Below are 20,368 nucleotides of genomic sequence, written 5' to 3' on the forward strand. Positions count from 1 at the left end.
CTAATGTGCACAGCAGGGAGGAACAATGATCAGATGCTTTAATTAGCCCACTGTTAGCGATTCTCTGATGATGGATGAGCCATTTGTTAAGTGAGATCTCCTGTGCAAAGCAGGATTCACATTCAGACATAAGGATAGGGGCTGCATTTGGGATTTCATTGGTACAGGAAACTCCCAGGTGAGGACAGTCCCTCCCCTGGTGCAGCTTCCATTCTTAGAGAATCGCCTAGAACCTGAGTTCTAGCGGCAGGATCGCACTGGCTCGCCACCCACTATCCCAGCCTGTCCTTTCACATTCCAACGTACTTGTGAGAATTCAAACACATTTTGAACAACTTTGAATCCTGCTAGCTTTAATGAAGGCAGAAGCAACAAAAAACAATAACATTAAAAGATGTTTTATTCTGAAGAATAAACTAACGAACAAATAATTCTCCTTGACATTCAAGGCCCCCTGATGATTTCCAGGATGGCTTTCCAGAGGCTTAGGACATCTAGACAACGTGACTGTCATTTACTGAACATTCCACATCCAAGGCGCATTCCTGCATGGTCTGCCCTGAGAGGCTCACGGCCAGTTTGTGGAGGCAAGAGATCGGTGCAGGGCCATAACCCAGAGTAGCCCGTGCTCAGAACTCTATAAAGCAGGCAGAGGGGGGCTGAAGAACATGGGAGGCAACATTGGTAAGGGCTCATCGCAGGCTGGAGGGGGAGACCAGAAGGACTCAATAGGGAGGAAGGAAGGAGAACCCTCAATCAATCAGCAAGCATTTATTAAGTGCCTACTAGATGCCAAATCCTGGGGATAAAGGAAATGAGCCAGCTCCTGCTCTCAAGGAGCTTCCATTTATTTGTAGGAGAAGGAGCAAGCGTGGGGCAGAGGGAAGACGAAAGGTATGTTCTTGGGGGATGATGGGCAGAGAGAAGACCGGACCAGCTATCATAAGGACTTAGTCTGGGAAGAGCAGGAAGCCAGAGAAGACGCTATCAGAGCCTTCAGTGCCCACCATGCCGTTATAGTCATTGACCTCCAGCCACACCTGTTGGTCCAGCTCCAGTCGGAGCAGAACGCCACCTGAGGTGACCTGCTTTTTGTTGGATATGTGGTCACAGAAGGAGGCCTTTCTGGTCCCGTCCATTACCAGCATCAGGCACAAGTTGGCCGTCTGGGATACGTGAAAGACAAAGTAATAGAGCCCCGGCACCTGGCAGGTGAATTTGCCTGTGCGCATATCATAGTGTCCCTGAGGGTTGTTGATGATCGTATTGAACCTGACAAGTTTATTGGGTTCTGGGTGCTCCTGGGTTTTCCTCGACACTGAGAACACTGACTGGTACTTCAGCTTGTATTTCCCGGGGATACCTGGCTTTCCCGGTGGACCCTGGGAGCCGGGATCCCCTGGGGGCCCAACTGGTCCCGGGGGGCCATTCTTCCCAGGATGACCTGGAAGTCCTGGATCTCCTTTCTGGCCCTTGGGCCCGCTTGTCCCAGGAATGGCCGGTATCCCTGTGGAAAGAAAGGTCATTTCAGAGAGAACATCTATATGCTGAAGCTCAATCCATCTATCCATGGGAATTTATTAAACCCGTATTATATGCCAAGTACTGTGTTAAGCGTTGGGAACCTCTGAGCCTCAGCTTTCTGGTTTATAGAATGGGAAGAATAATACTTGTACTATCTACCTCACTAGATTGTCATAAGGAGGATGCATTTTATTATTATTATTTTATTTAACCTGTTATATGTTGTTGTTTCTACCTCAGAACATATTGCTTATTATGAACAATAATAATCCATAACTCATATTTCCATAGTGTGCTCAGATCTACAAATGGTTTTCCTCATAACATTCCTCTGAAATAAATAATGCAAGTATTCTGATGCCTATTTACTGATGAGGAAACCGAGACTTGGAGTCATTAAATGCCATGTCCGAGGTTCCAAAGCCATTAAATTCAGGGCTGATCCTCTTACTATGAAAGAGATTCCTGCTCAGGTAGACTTTGCCTAGGACTATCCTTTCCCCAGAAAAGGAGTTAAAAATAAAGAAAAAAAGAAAAAGAAAGGGGGTAAAAATAAAGAAAAAAGGGGGAAAAGTTAAAATAAAAATGAATAAAGAAAAAGAAAGGAGTGGACAAAGACGAAAACGATTTCCTCTTTTGCTTCCGAGGTTAGGAAAAATCTACTTGATTACCCAGGCAATTTCATCTACATTTAGGCTTTCTGCTTTTGAAATCTTTGTGTGTTTTTTAAAATTTAAGTGTTGATGTGCATTAGTTTTCTCTTACCAATATAATGAGCCCTATGACCCTCTGAAATGACCTTGTTTTAACATTTTATAGATATTTATATGTATGTATACTTTTTGATAGAATATAAGCTCCTTGAGGGCAGGAATTTTTTCCCATCTCTTTGGATGCCCAGTGTCTAACACAGGACCTGATATTAAAGGGATCCTTAAATGCTTGTTGATAGATTTATTGATTGAGGTTAAGGTATGGATCTTAGAATTCTATACCAGAGAACCCTGGGTTTTAATAGGAGAACAATAATCATTAGTAATCATTCCCATTTCTTTGGCACTTTATACTTTACTGAACATATTCCCAAAACTCATAGTATTGCTATCTGTAAGATGCTGAGGCGCAGAGATTATGAGGTGTGGTTACCCCATTTTAAAGATGGGGACATTGAGTATTAGAGAGGAGAAATTGCTTCCTTACCTGGCACTTTAGAGGCAGAGGCAGAGACAGAAATGGAGCCTGGTTCTTTAGCTACGAATTGAGAATATCCCATAGTGCCTTGCTGACAATGTGGTACAATGGAAGATGTGACTATCTCAGATTCAGAAGGACTGGACTTGAGTTTTAATTCAGCTACTTACAAGTTGTGTGATCATGGCTAAATCACTGCTTCTCCCTTTGAAAAGGGGAGAATAATACCTCTATTGTCCATTTCATTTTGAGGAATGTGCTTTGGACCTCAAAGGGCTCCCTGGGAATGTGACTTCTTAGAATTATGATACACCAAGCTGCCTGAATTCAAATAGTCAGAAAGGTGCTCCCTTTGTTCCCATTCATTTCCCCAAATGCACCTGTTCATCATAGTTCAGCTACAGGAAAGCAAATAGGAATGGGGCTAGAACCAGGTCTTTGGATTCCCTGCTCAAAGTGTTCACCATTCAATTCAACAAGCTTTTTTTAAACAGCTACTGTATGCAAGATCTTGTGCTAGGAGTTGGAGATTCAAAGACAAAAAGTGGCAATCTCTTCCCTCAAGGAACTCGTTTATAGTTAGTTATTGGAGATTTGCCATGTGCAGATAGAAATAAGGAATGCAAAGTGGATTGGGGCAGGAGTCCAATGCCCTATGAATATTAGAAGTGGGGGAATCTCCTCCCTTCCCTTGCCTTATCCCCTGATCCCTTAGGTACACTCTCTATGCCCCCCCATTTCATCCCCTCCCATAGATGGACTCCCATTAGATGCACACAGAAATACATAGCCTCCTTCTTATATATACTTACAGTAACAAAGTTCAGAGACCACACAGTCTATTGCGTAACCAGAACCTGAAGTTAAATTTTAATTCCTACCTATGACACTTAACAGCTGTATCCTCTGGGTAAATCATCACCTTCCCTGAGCGTCAGTTTTCCCTTCTTCAAAATGGGGATAATAGCACCAGCCCTGATGTCAGGAGGACCTGAGTTCAAATCTGTTCTTGGACACTTAACACTTCCTAGTTGTGTGACCCTGGGCAAGTCACTTGATCCCAATTGCCTCAGCAAAAAAAATGGGGATAATAACAAGCTACATCCTAGTGTTGTGCAACTCAAATGAGATTTTATATATATATGTATACACATACACACACATATATAAATTGCTTTGTAAACCTTAGATTTCCATTAAAAAGGTAAGATATAGCTATGAGATATTTGCACTTTGTAAACCTTCGCCTTCAATGTATATTATTTTGGTTATTATTAGTAATAATTATTATTACTAATACACCTTGCACAGCTATATAACTTTGAAGACATATATCATCTCCCACTGACATGAGACAACCCAGATGCATATAGAACTCCAGAGACTCCCCTGTAACACAGGTACACAGGTATATAGCCTATCAGAGAGACAGACACACACCTAGTCTTTTACAGTCTCCATGTGGGTATATATTAGCATTATCTTATATGTTGCCTCATTTGGTCATGTGTAAGGAGGCTATAAACACACACATGTACACACACACTCAGAGGGATTCCCTCCTTTCTCCTTGATCTAGACCTAGAGCCACAACTCAGTGCATACATGTAGGGGAGACATCTCCCCCTTCCCCACCCATCCCCCACATATCTTTGGTCAGATCCCATCCCCATGTTTTCCTGTGGCCCCCTTCCTTCTCCTTCCTCACTTAACTTATGACTAGGATTCTCGGGACAGGAGAAAAAGGAGGAGAAGATAGTGTCCCTCTTGTTCCCAGAGTTGGGAGTGATGAACAGATGTCATTGCCGTATTATGGGAGATGGGAGACTAGTGGGGAGTCAGGAACCTGGGTTCTAGTTCTCACATTGCCTCTTTATGGGTTTGTTCAGTTGCTTCTTCAGAAGCAAGACAGGTTAGCCAAAACCTGGGGTCTCTCGGATTCATGGTGCCCCCTTTCCTCTACTCCCTCTTTTCTCTGTCCTTTCTTAGACTAGCAGGACTCACCTGGTTCCCCCTTGGGCCCCTTCAGCCCGTCTCTGCCATCTTTCCCTGGAAGTCCAGGCAGACCAGGCATTCCAGGGATCCCATAACAGCTGGCTGGATCAGCGTGGGTCCCTCCCAGAATGGCCAATAGGAACAGGAGCAGATTCAGGCTGTGGCCCCGAGGCAGCTTCATGTCCATCCTGTGGAAAACCCAGCACCAGTGAAGGAGGAAGAAACTTTGGGTCTCTCTTTCTCCCTTTGGAGAGCAATCCTTGCCCATCCCCAATGGACATGTATCGAGGGTATGGGGGATAGTCCAGCTGGCCATAGGTAGGCAGGCCATAGATAGAGCTTGCATCTGGCTCCCTCCCCCTTCAGAAGAAAGGACTTTGTCCCTATGTCTGGGCTCTTAGGTTCAGAAATAAAGTGGGACTTCCTCTTTCTCCATTTCCACCTTTCCTGTCATCCCTCCCTTAACCCTGTTCTCTTCCCTCGATCCTATGTTCAGTAGATTCTTAGTAGTCCTTGAGCTGTGTCTCAGGACGGGGAGAAGATGGGAACATCTAGAATCTAGACCATGAAATCTTGACACAGAATGCCAGCCTGGGAGAACTTAGAACATACAGTGTCAGAGTCAGAAAAGAGCTTAGACCAGAGATCAACAGCTCTTTGGGTAGGGATGTCTCAGAACAGAGATTACTGGGACTGGAAGCATCCTTCGAGATAATCTAGAGATAATTTTATGGAAGAGAAAACTCCCTCTTTCCCCTTGTCTCCCTTCCTCCCTCTCTCTCCTTGACTCCCTCAAGATATTGTGCCCTTAACCAGGTGGTCCTGGGAAGATAGGAGGAGGGAGAAATCCCAGTCTCACCTGGAGGCAGCTGCCTCTTGGGATAGGGCTGCAAGGCTCTAGGCCCGTTGACAGAAGTGTCTCAGTGGCCACTGCTTTCCTCCTCAGAGGCAGGAGGAAGTCTGATCAACAGGGGAGGGAGGGGAGCCCCGGGGAGACCATGTCCCATCCCCCTCCCCTCCCCTCCTCCCTCCTTTCCCTCACAGATCTCACATCCTCTTTTCCTCTTGTTTCCTCCAAATAGGGCCTCCAGGAACTGCTGAGCTAGGCTGACCACATGTAAATCTATCCTGATCTCTGAGGTCCTATGTGTTGACATATGGGGGGACTAGGTTTCTCTTTCTCAAGAGGAAGGACAAAACTGGCCTGGTCTGGTACTTAGGTGTGACTTCTAGACCAAGGATGTTACAGGATGTTCTCCTGTAGGATATTAAATGAAAGGACCCTTGGAAACCACCTAATTTAACTCCTTGTTTTTTCTTTAGTTTCTGATTTTTATTAATGTCTTCATTTTATATCATCTTCACTTCTAAATTTATCCTTTCCCCCTTCCCTAACCAAGGAATTTTTCCTTGAAATAAAAAAGGGAGAGAGACTAAAAAAGGAGACAGTCACCACAAAACTTATCACTATATGAACTGAGTCTGCTAACATGTGCAGTGTTCCTCACCACCAGCCCCCCACCTCTGCCAAGAAGGGAAGAAGGCTCCTTTCTTCATCTTGTCCTTTTGGCTAAGCTAGGCAGGCCCGTTATTTTGTGGGAGAGCTGCCTGAGACCAACAGCCTAATGTTCCAGGGTCACTGCGTGTCAGAATCAGCTCTCAAATCCAACTCCTCTGGGTTTCTTTTCATCTCCTAACATGTGGCCACACTTGGACCATAATCTTCATCTGGCTCTCACCAGAACTCTAGGAAACCAGACACCTCATCTAGTCTTGAACAGGGTTTTCAAGTCACTTCAGGCCACCTTCCCTTCCCAGCTCCTTCATTAGATGGAAGCTCCTTGAGGGCAGAGATGCTCTTATCTGCCCCAGTGCTGCTTGGCACAGGGCCTGGCATAGAGAAAACACTAAATACCATCTCCTCTGCTACCTATCTCTCTGTCTCTGTCTATTCATCTATGCCTGTCTGTCTGTCTATCTACTTTTCTAGCTGTTCATCTGTCTATGTATCTACCTCTCTGTTTATCTTTCTATCTATTGATTTTAGCTGTTCATCTGTCTATGTATCTATCTACCTCACTGTTCATCTATCCATTTATCTTTCTTTTTATTTTCCAGCTGTTCATCTATCTATCTTCCTAGCTGTTCATGTATCTATTTTTCTAGCTGTTCATTGGTGTGTGTATCTATCTACCTCTCTGTTTATCTTTCTATCTATTAATTTTAGCTGTTCATCTGTTCATCATCTGTAGATAGATATGTGTCTATCTACCTCTCTGTTCATCTATCCATTTATCTTTCTTTTTATTTTCCAGTTGTTCATCTATCTTTCTAGCTATTCATTTGTATGTCTATGTATCTATCTACCTCTCTGTCTTTCTATCTATTTTTAGCTGTTCATCTGTTTGACTATGTATTTATCTACCTTTCTGTTCATCTATCCATTTATTTTTCTTTCTATTTTCCAGCTGTTCATCTATATTTCTTTAAAGCTGTTCATCTGTCTATCTACCTTTCTGCTTATCTAATTTTAGCTATTCATCTATCTGTCTATCTTTTTTGCTCATCTATGTTTCTATCTATCTTTCTAGGTGTTCATCTATCTGTCATTCATTTATTCATCTATTCATATATCTATATACTTATCTGTATTCATCTTTCTCTCTGTCTATTCATCTATTTATGTATCTATTCATCTATCTGTTTATTCATTTATTTATCCGTATACCTTTCTATTGATGTATATATCTATCATCTACCTGTGTATTCATTTATCCATCTATTCATCTATCTATCATATTTGTAAAGCACTTAGGATAGTGCTATATAGTAGCACTATGGTGTTACATACGATATAGTAGGTGTTTAAAAATGTTTCCTTTCCCCATATCTATATCACGACCCCCTTCTAAATTTAGGTTTCTAATTCTTTAAACCTTCATGATTCTGATGAGGGCGTTTGCTTCCCATCCCAGAACGAAATAAGAAGCAGGAGAATGAAAAGTTTGAAGCTGTGTACGGTGGGAAAAGTCTGGAATAGAAAAGATGGGCCAGTGATTTGGGGAAATTGAGCTCAACTCTCTCCCTGGGGTTTGAATCCTCTTTTACCCTACTCTAACCCCTTCCAGTATGGCATGGTTCTAGGCTTCTGAGTTTTCCCTCTCTTCCATCCCACTGTTTGACAGAGGACCTTGGAAGCTGTCAGAGACCATTACTCACCCAAAGCTGGGGGGCAGGGAAGGGACAGGTAGGATGGTTAGAGGGGATGCCATCAGGGAAGGTAGAAAAGGAAGTGAAGGAAGAAGGAAAGGCAGGTAGACTGACCGGGGAGCCTTGGGGAGGAGATGGGAGAAGGGAATCCAAAGCAGGGACTCCAGAGTCCGACAAAGAATACGGAAGCCTTGGGGTTTCAATAGGCCACTAGGTAAGGAAGCTGATTTAAAAAAAACTGATCATTTTGTTTTGACATAGCAGATGCAAACCATCAAACACACTTAAAATATTTTGAAGCCATTTTTGAATGTAATAAACTCAAGGACTGTGGAGGAGGAAAGGAACCAATCAATTAATGAGCATTTATTAAGCTTACTGTATATGAGGCGCTGTATTAAATTATTGTTAAGGCAAAAAGAGTTCTTGTTTTCAAGGAGCTTCCATTCTAATAAGGAAGACAACAGGTAAAAAGCAACAAGTGTTATATTCAGAGTGGGACGGCTAGGCGGCACAGTGCTGGGTGAAGAATCAGGAAGTCCCGAGTTCAAATCCAGATTCAGACACTTACTAGGGTAAATGTCCTAACTCTATTTGCCTCCCTTTCCTCATCTGTAAAAGGAGCTGGAGAAATTTACTACTCCCATAAATTTGCCAAGAAAAGTCCAAAAAGGTGGTAAAGAATCAGACATGACTGAACAACAACAAATATATTCTAAGTGGATAAAAGGTAACTGGGAGGGTTAGAGAAAGTTCTAGTCTCTCTGCAAAACTCTTCTCCTCTCTCCATCTTAGACAGGCTGAACGATTAATTTTCCAAAATCTCAAAAAGACTTTCTTCTGCTCAAGCACTTTCAATGACTCTCCTTGCTTCTAGCATAAAGCTTGACATTCAGGGCTCTCCATGAGCTGATTACATAGGCTTTCTCCTTCTCAATAGTGAAATGTATGCTTCATTTTTGACTTTGGATCTCAGGGTCTTGCATGGGGCTTGACACTAATTAAGATTCAATTTTAATCTTTAGTTTCCACACTCCCGAATTCAGATCCTGCACTCAGGCCAAACTGGCTCTTTCACTGTTCCTCATCCTGAGGATGAGAAGGTCGGAGGGCTTGTGAAGGTGGGAAGGAGTGGGAAGAGAGGGTGTGGAGTGCTCCTTACTCATGGTCCAGGCCCAGAATCTCTGACTGATCTAAATGAAGGGGAGAATATGAGAGGTGTGCAAAATGCTGGGAATTAGGAAGGACCTGGGCCAAAGGGCTGAAGGGTGGGGAGCTTCCTGCAAAAGAGAAGGAATCATTCATTATAGAATATTGGAGTAGAAGTGTCCTTAGAACCCAGGAGGTCAGAGCTGGGAGGGCCCTTAGAACCCAGGAGGTCAGAGCTGGGAGGGCCCTTAGAACCCGGGATGTCAGAGCTGGGAGGGCCCTTAGAACCCAGGAGGTCAGAGCTGGGAGAGACCTCAGAGGCCATTTAATTCCAATTGAGATTGGAAGAAAGGAAGTGATGATCCCGATGTCACACAACAACTCAGTGGTAGAGTCCGGACCCCAGCCCAGCTGTCCTGGATCTATTTCCTCCCATCCTTCATCCCAAGCTTCCAAGGTCTTCTTAGGAGACTGGCAAGTCTCCTCATCTTTGCTCAGGTGTTAATGACTGATAATGGCCTCACAGATGTTGTGTTGTTCCTTCTAGCTAACACTTAATCAGGGTCCTCCAGGATCTTAATCCGAGCAGCAGGATTTCTCATGGATAGGAGAGAAGTTTAAGGTGGGAGTGGGGTGAGGAGGGGCCACAAGTCAGGACGAAGAGGCGCCTTCAGGGGGGGAGTCTCAGGGTGAGGGAGCCCTGTGGGCGGCTGGCCCTGCTCTGTGCCCACAGCTGGATGCCCCACCCGAATCCATGCCCTAAGCAGCCAAGTCCTAAGAGAGTGGCCCAGTGTGGATCGAAGCCCGTGGGGATTCAGGGTCAGCCGGGTGAGACGCGGGGATCAGCAGATCTGACTTTGCACCCTGAAGCCCCTGGTAGCCGTGTGAGCCTGTGGGACGTTTAGCCTCTTCCTCATCTGTAAAACAGAGCTTTATGGAGAGACTCACATGAACTGATGCTGAGTGAAATGAGCGGGATCAGGAGATCATTGTATCAACAACAATACTATCTGATGATCAATTCTGATGGAAGAGGCCCTCTTCAACAATGAGATGAACCAAATCAGTTCCAATAGAGCAGTAATGAACTGAACCAGCCACACCCAGTGAAAGAACTCTGGGAAATGAGGGTGAACCACTACATAGAATTCCCAATCCCTCTGTTTTTGTCCGCCTGCATTTTTTATTTCCTTCACAGGCTAATTGTACACTGTTTCAAAGTCCGATTCTTTTTGTGCAGCAAAACAACTGTTTGGACATGTATACATATATTGTATTTAACTTATACTTTAACATATGTAACATGTATTGGTCAACCTGCCATTGGGGAGGGGGCGGGGAAAGGAGGGGAAAAGTTGGAACAAAAGGTTTGCAATTGTCAATGCTGAAAAATTACCCATGCATATATCTGGTAAATAAAAACTATAATACATATATATAAAATGGGGCTTTATCACCAATTTAACAGGCTTTTGTAAAAATTAAAATATGTGAAGTACTTTGCAAGCCTGGAAGTGCTCCCTCGATGTTATTATGCTTTTTGGGGTGCAGTGTGAAGTTCACAGACTGGGACCGCGGACACGTGTGAGACGTTGTTTAAATCATTTTCCTCTTTCGGCCCCAGGTTTTGCATTTGCAAAATTGGGCTGAGCTTGGGTGACCAGGGGGACTTGGGTGAGCGGGACAGGCCGCGGACGGCCCCTCTGGCCCGGGGAGTGCTCAGATTCTGTTTCGAGGTGCTTTCTCCCCCTCCCCATTTGTGGGCGCCTCTGCTGCCACGGAGCTGATGCCGGGCCCGTGGCTGCCCCGGGCGGGTGGGCCCCGTGGCCGTGCTCCCAGCCGGGCTTACCGACCGTTGTTTGGACTTGGTTCTCCCAAGACCACCGAGCCTTCTGCCGATGGTAAGGGCCTTCATGTGCAGACCGGCGCTGGCCAGCAGGTGGCGGCCACGGCCCGTGAAGAACAGCTTTGTCCCGTGTGGGGCGGGAGACTTGTCACCAGCTTTGTGTCACCGGGGACGTTTCCCCTCCTTCCGCACTTCCTCAGACCCCTGCTCCCCCCACCCCCGCCCCCTCGTCCCTTCCAGTTTGTTGTACAATATAGAGGGAGGGATAAGTGGGGGTCTCACCCGGAGATGAAGGAGGGGATTCAGGGACAAGGTGATGGGGAGCCATGGCTTGGTGAGGGTTAAGGGGGAGAGGGCCAGAGAAGGCGCACTTGGCTCCCCCTCTGGGAGTATTCCCCAGGCCCCTCCCCCTCCCCCCTTTATCCCCTTTATCTTTCCCCATCTTCCTCCTTAACATCTCCCTCCACACCCTTCATCTCCTGATCCTCATTCCCTGTTCCCAGTTCTGTGCACTCCAACTTTCACCTTCATCTTCCTCTCCCCTGCACCCATTCCTCCATCTTCAGCTCCTCAGTCCTGTCTGTCCAACTGAATTTGCCAAAGTTCATCCTCCTTCAAGTCTGTCATCCCATCCCTAATGTCCCTTTCCTGTCCTCTCGCCCCTCATTATAACCCATCCCCCAAGGACCATCCTCTGCCCTTCTTCTCAGAGCCCTCTCCCCCTTTCCTAATTCTGCATGTCCGGTGTCCTGTTCCCATCCTTCTGGCCCCATTCCCTAGGACCATTTTCCTGCATCCTCACTCTCCTGCAAGCTTTTCTCTCCATCCTTCGCCCCTTCTTCTCAGAGCCCTCTCCCCCTTTCCTAATCCATTTCCCAGGATCCTTTCTGATCTTCCAGCCCCTTCCCTAGGACCACCCCCTCTCAGAAGAACCGAGCTTCTCCTGTAAAGTTTTTACCCCTTCCTCACCTCATCCTTGCCCTATCTCCGCTCTAGCCCATTCCTGAAGAAAGACAGGAAGAAGGCAGAAAGAGCGGAAGCACTTTTTTATTAACTAAAATCTTGGTTCATAAAATGGTTACGCGCTGTGGAGAGGATGCAAGGGGGTCGTTGTCCCCTCAGCTCCGGGGTGGGGGATGGCAGAGTTGTCTTAGAAGGAATGAACAAATGGCCGAAGAGGAGAGAAGCAAAGTCCAGCAGAGGGAGAGCCAAGCACAGGGGCAGACGGGCTTAGGTAAAGATGGTGAGGGAGTGCCCATCCTCCTGCTCTGGCAGACACGGCTCCGATGGCCCCAGGGTGAGGCAGAAGGAAGATACTGTGGGACTGGGGGGGGCATGGGACACAGAGCATTCTGGATCTAAAACTGGGAAGCTCCTTCCCCTCCTGCCTTCTGGCAAAGGGTTGTTCTCAGATATTACGGAGAGGACAAGAGAAATGTGGGTAAGATGGTAGCGGCTCTGTGGCTTTGGGCAAATTGTCTTCTCTCTCCCAATCTGTTTCCCTGACTGATAAATGAGGAGAATGATCCTTCTCCTCCCCCCCTCCTGGGATGTTTGTGAAGAAACTGCTTCGGAAAGTTCTTAATGTATTAAAAAAAATAGCTGTTATTTTTAAATGACTTGCCCAAGAGGCAGGCAGACAGGTATAGACAGGTGTGCTTCTTGCTTTAGACATTTACTGTGTGACTCAGGTACCCCACTGTACCTCTCTGACAGTCTTATCTGGGTCCTCATCTGCAAAATCAAAGTATTGTACATGATGACTCCAGGGGTCCCCTACAGAATGACTGAGCTGGGAGGGCCCTTAGAACCCAGGATGGCAGAGCTGGGAGGGCCCTTAGAACCCAGGAGGTCAGAGCTGGGAGGGCCCTTAGAACCCAGGAGGTCAGAGCTGGGAGGGCCCTTAGAACCCGGGAGGTCAGAGCTGGGAGGGCCCTTAGAACCCAGGAGGTCAGAGCTGGGAGGGCCCTTAGAACCCGGGAGGTCAGAGCTGGGAGGGCCCTTAGAACCCAGGAGGTCAGAGCTGGGAGGGCCCTTAGAACCCGGGAGGTCAGAACTGGGAGGGCCCTTAGAACCCAGGAGGTCAGAGCTGGGAGGGCCCTTAGAACCCGGGAGGTCAGAGCTGGGAGGGCCTTTAGAACCCAGGAGGTCAGAGCTGGGAGGTTCTTTAGAACCCAGGAGGTCAGAACTGGGAGGTTCTTTAGAACCCAGAATTAGTCATTAGGATTAGAAAGGCACAAGCTGGAAGGCTGGTCTTTGCTGGACATTCCAAGCTTCTCTACCCCAGGCTCCCAGTTTCAGTTGGAGGGGAAAAGCAGGAAGCCACTGAAGATACTGTCCACATCTCTGCCACTGTAGATCTTGTTCCCCCGCTGGGGATCCGTCTCGATCCACACCTCGTCTCTCTCGGCCAGCTTCAGCACCGTGCCGCCGGAGTTGACCTGATAAATCCCCTTACTGTTGCTGTCACAGAAACCCAAGTTGCGTCTGGCCTGACCTCCTTTGGAGGACATGATGAAGAGACAAAGATCCCCAGAGGACACCACCTGGAAGGTAAAGTAGTAGTAGCCAGGGAAATTGCAGATAAACTTGCCGGTGTTGCTCTGGTAGCGTTCTTCCTGGTTGGTGATGATGCTGTCGAATATGACCACGTTCCCATTCTCTTGTGGGTTCCTCCGGATCGCCGAGAAGGCCGGTTTAACCTGGTTTTGCATTCTTCCCATCTCTCCCTTGGAACCCTTCTCTCCAGCTAATCCTGGGGGTCCTTGAGGGCCAGAGGGACCTCCAAAACCTCTATTCCCTGGCTTTCCAGGGGGACCAGGTTCACCCTCATCCCCCTTGAGGCCACGGACTCCTGTCCTTGCTCCTGGTGTCCCTGTTGTGAAAGAGATTTCAGTGAATGCGCAAATCACCCCAGAGATTAGTCTGAGCATCAGAGACCCCAGCTTAGTTGTAGCAACTTTGGAGGGACCCAGGGTCTGTGCCTTAGAATGGACCATGTACCGAATGTGCCCAAGTAAAGGCCTGCAAACATTAGAAATGGTATGCTAAAACAGAGAGAGGCAGGTCTGGGAGGGTCCTTAGAACCCAGGATGTTGGAATTGGAAAAGCCTTAGAACCCAGGAGGTCAGAGCTGGGAGGGGCCTTAGAACCCAGGAGGTCAGAGCTGGGAGGGCCTTAGAACCCGGGAGGTCGGAGCTGGGAGGGCCCTTAGAACCCAGGAGGTCAGAGCTGGGAGGGCCCTTAGAACCCAGGAGGTCAGAGCTGGGAGGGCCCTTAGAACCCAGGAGGTCAGAGCTGGGAGGGCCCTTAGAACCCTGGATGTTGGAGCTGGGAGGGCCCTTAGAATACAATGTTAGAACCTAGAACATTAGGGATGGAAGAAGCTTTAAAAAACATAATGCCAGAACTGGAAGGAACTTTACAGGTCCTTCAGTCCCTCACTTTAAAGATGAAGAAAAAGACAGAGAGGGGAAGTGACTGTCCTAGCATCACTCAGCTGGCCAGGGTCCAGGCTGAGATTAAATCCCCTCACTTGCTAGTTCTGTTCCAGGACATTGGTTCTAGAGGTCAGAGGCAGAAGCATCAACTTCTCTTCTCTGAATTGGTTTGCTCAGCTGGGGAAAGGGCAGTTCCTCTGACTGTGTAGGAGGTCCGGGCAGACCCTCAGAACCCCCCAAATTTGGGGTGGATTGCCTGGTTTTTGTTTTGTTCTCCCCCATTCTGGGGCTGAGTGAGCCCTGGATTTGGGCCCAGAGAAGCTGAATCAGAACCCCATCTCTGTCTCAGTTTCTTTATCCAAAGATGGAAGGGTGGGCCCGAAGGACAGCCAGCTCTGCTCTAAAAGGATTTTCCCTATTTGCTAAGATCCTTTTCTTTCCCCTGATGCCCTGAAGGACAGAGTTCCGGGTGGATTTAGTAAAGTAGGGGAACGGTACATTTAGTCTGAGATTGTTCCAAGCCTCTGTTCTTTGTCTCTTCCTTCTTAGGCTCAGAGTTGGGGAATTACAGGCCTTAGACTGGAAGTAGTGACCAGAAAGATCACCGAGCCCATTTCCTTCATTATTTTTTTAATGGGGAGGAAGAGGAAGAGGGGAGAAGGGAGAGAAACCCCAAAACATAAACAAGACTAGCCCAAAGTCCCTTAGTTGGTCAGTGGCAAAGCTAAGATTTGAATCCAGGCCTTTTGCCCCTCAGTCCCATGCTCCTATCACTGCCCCAGAAGAATTCTTCAGATTACTGCTCCCTCCCCCCTGCTCCCCCTGGGCTCCAGAGCACTGCCCCCCATGATCTTCCTGGGTTCCAGGTTACTGCTCCCTCCTCCCTGCTCCCCCTGGGCTCCAGAGCGCTGCTCTCTTCCCTCCCCCAAGCTTCCCCCAGCTCCAGGGCTAGGTTGCATGCAGGGAGTGGGAGGGGGGAGAGAATTGGTCCTGGAGGCCGCACTTACCTTGCTCACCACGTTCCCCCTTGGGCCCTGGCCGCCCATCCAGGCCTGGGGCTCCAGGCTGCCCTGGCCTTCCATCAGGAGCTCTGCACACATTCTGTGGCAAGGTGGAAGCCAGGCACGCAGCTAGCACGCAGCCCACCAGCCATGCCCAGGAGGCCATGCTGCCTGTGGGGAGAAAGGCCGCCCCAGCAGGGGTTCAGAGGCAGCCGCCCCATCCAGGCCGTCCCAGCCAGGTGCTGGCCTGTGAGGAGGCTCGTGGCAAAGCCTCCCATCCCTGTCCTCGGTCCGGCCCCCTGGCATTGCTCCCCAGGGCAGAAATGAGTGATGGGGCTGAGGAGACCAAGGCAGTGAGGTGCTGGCTTGGGGCTCAGCTGGGAGGGAAGGAAGAGGAGCCATCCCCCATGTCCTCAGCTTCCCTCATCTCCAATCCCTTTATCCCCAGATTTCCCAGTCCCTTTCCCCCTCCCAGAGTCCCTCGGCTCCGCGTCCCCCCCCTCCCGGCTCCATCTCCCCAGCCTGATCATCCTTTGGACATTCCTCTCACCCCCTCACCATGTGCCAAGTTCCCAGAAGCTTCGGAGGCAGCGTTTGGGAGAATGCTGGCCCTGGAAATGACTTCCCAGCTCTGGCCCTCGGCCCAGCTCTCCTGAGATGGGCCGAGCTAGTCTTACCTGCCCTTGCCCTGCTGGCCTTAGGGGAGACTCCTCCACCAGCTGCCTGGCTCCGCACCTTCTGACCCTGGAGAAAGGGGAGTCACTGGGGTCTGAAGGAAAATGACCTTCCCTTCCTTTAGAGAGGGTGCCAACTTTCACATCCCTTCCCACTTCCCCTTTCTTGACCTGGAAACCCCAGGGGAGGGGGGAGAAGGGGGTTCCACCAGAGAAACAATCAAGCTCAGCAAAAACGGGGAGGCTTCCAAGAAACTGAAGGGGAAGCTGGGCCGAGGGAGGCAGGGAAGCGTCTGGAGGGAACAGCTGAGACACATCGGTGGAAACCAAACCTCCCTTTGTGTAGGCTCCAATACTTCTCTTTTCTGAGTTTCTTTCCTCTTCAATACAATGAGAGCTGAGATTACCTCGAATCCCAGTTATGACTTTCTGTTTTCTAGAGACCTTTACAAATCTGACCTGAGGACTTGGTTGGCCTCCTATCCTTAGCTCATATTCCAAGGTTCCCAAAGAATGTCTCTGTTCTCAGACTACTCCCAGATCTGACATTTTGAGTTCTAGATTCCTTTCCAGCTCAAACATTCTGTGTTCTAAGTCCCCTCCTAGCTCTGACATTTCATATTCCAAGAGCCCTCTCAGGACTCTGTTCTAAGAATCCTCCCAGCTCTGACCTCGTGGGTTCTAAGGGCTCTCCCAGCTCTGACCTCCTGGGTTCTAAGGGCCCTCCCAGCTCTGACCTCCTGAGTTCTAAGGGCCCTCCCAGCTCTGACCTCCTGAGTTCTAAGGGCCCTCCCAGCTCTGACCTCCTGGGTTCTAAGGGCCCTCCCAGCTCTGACCTCCTGAGTTCTAAGGGCCCTCCCAGCTCTGACCTCCCGGGTTCTAAGGGCCCTCTCAGCTCTGACATCTGGGCTCTAAGGGCCCCCCCAGCTCTGACCTCCTGTGTTCTAAGGGCCCTCCCAGCTCTGACCTCCTGAGTTCTAAGGGCCCTCCCAGCTCTGACATCCTGGGTTCTAAAGGCCCTCTCAGCTCTGACATCTGGGTTCTAAGGGCCCTCCCAGCTCTGACCTCCTGAGTTCTAAGGGCCCTCTCAGCTCTGACCTCCTGAGTTCTAAGGGCCCTCCCAGCTCTGATCTCCTGGGTTCTAAGAATCCTCCTAGCTCTGACCTCCCGGGTTCTAAGGGCCCTCCCCACTCTGACCTCCTGGGTTCTAAGGGCCCTCCCAGCTCTGACATTTTGTATTCTAAGAACCCTTCTAAGATCCCAGGATGATCTGTTACCAAACTGACTTCTGACTTCACAGCCAGTGCTCTTGCCATTCTATCAGAATGACTTTTCTTCCTTAAGAAGGTGGTTCTGTGGCTGAGGACTGATTCAGTCACAAGCTATATAGTCCTAGCCCTTCTTCCTCCCATTTCAAAGATTCCCAGGCTCTTTATCCATGCCTGCTGTAAGATGCCCATAGTGGGTGAAGATGATAGTGGGGGATTTGCAAATTGAGACCTCTGAGAACTGAGCAAAGGACCTGGGAATTTTTATTCTGGAGAAGAGAAGATTTAGTGAGGGATATGCAGCTATTTTCAAATATTGGAAAGTTGTTATCTAGAAGAAGGTTTGTATATATTTCTCTTAGCATCAAAAGGCACAGCTAGGAACAATAGGGGGCAGCTTGATAGAATGGGAGCTGTCCAAAGTAGGATGGGCAGTCTTGGGAAGCCCTGGATTCCCATTCACCATTCTTCAGTAATTTCAGCCATATCCGACTCTTTGTGACTCCATTGGGATTTTCTTGGAGCAGGTACTGGAGGAGTTTGCCATTTTCTTCTTCAGGCCCATTTTACAGATGGGGAAACTGAGGCCAATAGGGCATTCAAGGACATTCAACTAGTAAGTGTCTGAAGCTGGATTTTAACTCAGGTCCTGACTGGGGATGTTAGAGAGGTGCTTCATCTTACTATAAGGGCTAGAAGTTTTCCGATTTCTCTTTATGCCCTTAGAGATTTTGGCCCCTAGAGAGGACAAGAGTTCCGTTGTAGGGAGACAGACTGGATCCAGAGCACTAGATTGGAATATAGAGACATGAATTCAAATTCTGTCTTTTACTCACTATATATATGTCCTTAGGAAGTCACTTGACACTGCTTTGGGCCTCAGTTTACTCATCTGGAAGATGGCAGAGATTGGGGGTGGGAGTGATTTGGACCAAAGGATGTTCTAAGGCTTTTTCCAGCTTTAAATCCAGTTAGAAGTATGCTGTGCATTTGTTTACCATCACTTGCACCTCTGCCTGAAATGCTCTCTCCTCCCTTATTTCCATCTCCAAAATCTTTGTGTCCTTCAAGGCTCAACTTAAGACCCACTTGCTCCTTAAATCTTTTCTTCCACTCTTGTCTTTGCTCCCCTTACTTCCCCAAAGAGTAGTGGGTTCATTATTGCCAGATGCGGACAAGTTGAAGCTGGATAAGGAATGTAGTAGGAGATATTGCTGCAGGGATCACTCAACTAGGCAAGCAATTGGACTCCAGATCCAGTTTTCTAGCCATCTCAGGGATGGGGTCTTTCCCTTGAAGCGTCAGATTTGGAAACAAGATGAGAAAAGAGAGATTAAAAAAAAAAAAAAATGGCAGAGTAAAAACAGCAGCTAGGTGGTGCCATAGTGCACAGAGAGGGGGCTTGGAGTCAGAAAGATTCATCTTCATGAATTCTAATGTGGTTTCAGACGCGTCCTTGCTGGGTGACCCTTGGCAAGTCATCTCATCCTGTTTGCCTCAGTTTCTTCATCTGTAAAATGAGCTGGAAAAGAAAACTGCAATATTCTTTGGATACGACAAAATGAACAAGAAACAGAAAAAGACGAAGACAAAGAGGAATAGAGTGCAAGGGAGACAGAGAAAGATAGATAAAAAGGGGATACATAAGAACAGAGAAAGAGAGAGACAGAGAGAGGAAGAGAAGAGGACACAGAAAGGTAGAGAAGTCAATAAAATGGGAAATCTAAAAGAGAAACAACAGAGAGACAAAAAAAGAGGGAGACAGAGACAGAAACAGAGAGATGGAGAGACAAAGATACAGACACACAGGGGAATAGAGACAGAGAGTAAAAGAAACACACTACAAACATAAGACAAAGATAAAAGATGGATCCCTGGGGAGAGAGGAGAGGTGTAAAAGCAGGAAAAGAAAGATGTCTTTGAGAAGGCAGCTGCTCAGCTCTGTCCTTTCTCTCCCAGTCTAGGGACCAGGGACTTCAGGTCCTAGACAAATCACATCATTCCATTTCCACTTAATGGACATTTTGTTTTATAAATGTTCCATTGACTGGCTCCAGGGAGAGCAGACTTTGTTACAGAAGAAGTGACACTGCCAGAAGTGCAAGCTTTGAGTGGGCTCAAGTCCACTAATTGATCATGAGACCTTCGGAGTTTGAATATCTCCATCCCTTAGTTTTCCCATCTATAAAATAGGGACAATAACATCTTCCCAACTGGCAGCCTTCATTACATTTGTAGAATCATGAAATGTTCAAGTTAATAGAGTCACATCACATCAAAGAATAGATCATGAATAAATGCAATATTTAAAAGTCTAAGTACCACCTCACACCTCTCAGATTGGCTAAGATGACAGGAAAAGATGGTAAATTTTGGAGGGGATGTAGGAAAACTGGAACACTATGCATTGTTGGTGGAGTTGTGAAATGATCCAACTTGAGAGCAATTTAGAACTATGCCCAAAGGGCTATCAAACTGTGCATACCCTTTGATCCAGCAGTGCCATTAGAGGATCTGTATCCCAAGGAAATCACAAAGGAGGGAAAAGGATCCACATGTACAAAAATGTTTGTAGCGGCTCTTTTTGTGGTAACAAAGAATTGGAAAATGAGTAGATGCCCATCAGTTGAGGAGTGGCTGAACAAGTTGTAGTACATGAAGATAATGGAATATTACAGTTCTATACAAAATGATGAACAGGCTAATTTTAGAAAGGCCTGGAAAGATTTAGATGAACTAATGCTGAGAGAAACAAGCAGAACCAGAAGCAAGAATGTGGGATAATCAACTATGAAAGACTCAGCTCTTCTCAGTAGCTCAATGATCCAAAGCAATTCCAATAGACTTTGGACAGAAGATGCCATCTGCATCCAGAAAAAGAACTAAAAGACTGAATGTACATCAACAATGCTATGTTTACTTTTTTTGTTTTTTACCTCTCCCATGGTTTTTCCTTTTTGCTCTGATTTTTGTCTCCCAACATGATTAATAAAGCAATGTGTATTATAAAAGAATAGATCATACAAGATCACTTCATTTTTTTGGACACATACCTGTTTGTTTTTCATAT

At 47.2% G+C, this 20,368-nt stretch overlaps 2 protein-coding genes across 8 annotated transcripts; both read right to left on the minus strand.

Moving 5' to 3' along the window:
- Nucleotides 1–382: 382 nt before the first annotated feature.
- On the minus strand, nucleotides 383–5,679 carry C1QC (complement C1q C chain). Its single transcript, XM_074305923.1, has 3 exons — nucleotides 5,570–5,679; nucleotides 4,720–4,898; nucleotides 383–1,507 (listed from the first exon to the last, which is right to left on the minus strand). The coding sequence occupies exons 2-3, from the start codon at nucleotides 4,895–4,897 to the stop codon at nucleotides 951–953; spliced, it is 735 nt and encodes a 244-aa protein (XP_074162024.1). The 5' UTR covers nucleotide 4,898; nucleotides 5,570–5,679; the 3' UTR covers nucleotides 383–950.
- A 6,267-nt stretch (nucleotides 5,680–11,946) lies between these two features.
- On the minus strand, nucleotides 11,947–16,177 carry C1QA (complement C1q A chain). Of its 7 annotated transcripts, none has more exons than XR_012488559.1 (4): nucleotides 16,034–16,177; nucleotides 15,363–15,527; nucleotides 13,105–13,790; nucleotides 11,947–12,938 (listed from the first exon to the last, which is right to left on the minus strand). XR_012488559.1 is itself a non-coding variant. In XM_074305927.1 (3 exons), the coding sequence occupies exons 2-3, from the start codon at nucleotides 15,520–15,522 to the stop codon at nucleotides 13,213–13,215; spliced, it is 738 nt and encodes a 245-aa protein (XP_074162028.1). In that variant the 5' UTR covers nucleotides 15,523–15,527; nucleotides 16,034–16,177; the 3' UTR covers nucleotides 11,947–13,212. The 7 variants fall into 7 exon arrangements, 2 of the variants coding, with proteins under 2 accessions (XP_074162028.1, XP_074162029.1); XR_012488558.1 differs by having other exon boundaries at nucleotides 11,947–13,037; XR_012488557.1 differs by having other exon boundaries at nucleotides 11,947–12,905; nucleotides 12,973–13,790.
- Nucleotides 16,178–20,368: the final 4,191 nt, after the last annotated feature.

Source organism: Sminthopsis crassicaudata, chromosome 3 (assembly GCF_048593235.1).
Source record: "Sminthopsis crassicaudata isolate SCR6 chromosome 3, ASM4859323v1, whole genome shotgun sequence".
Taxonomy (NCBI): Eukaryota; Metazoa; Chordata; class Mammalia; order Dasyuromorphia; family Dasyuridae; genus Sminthopsis; species Sminthopsis crassicaudata.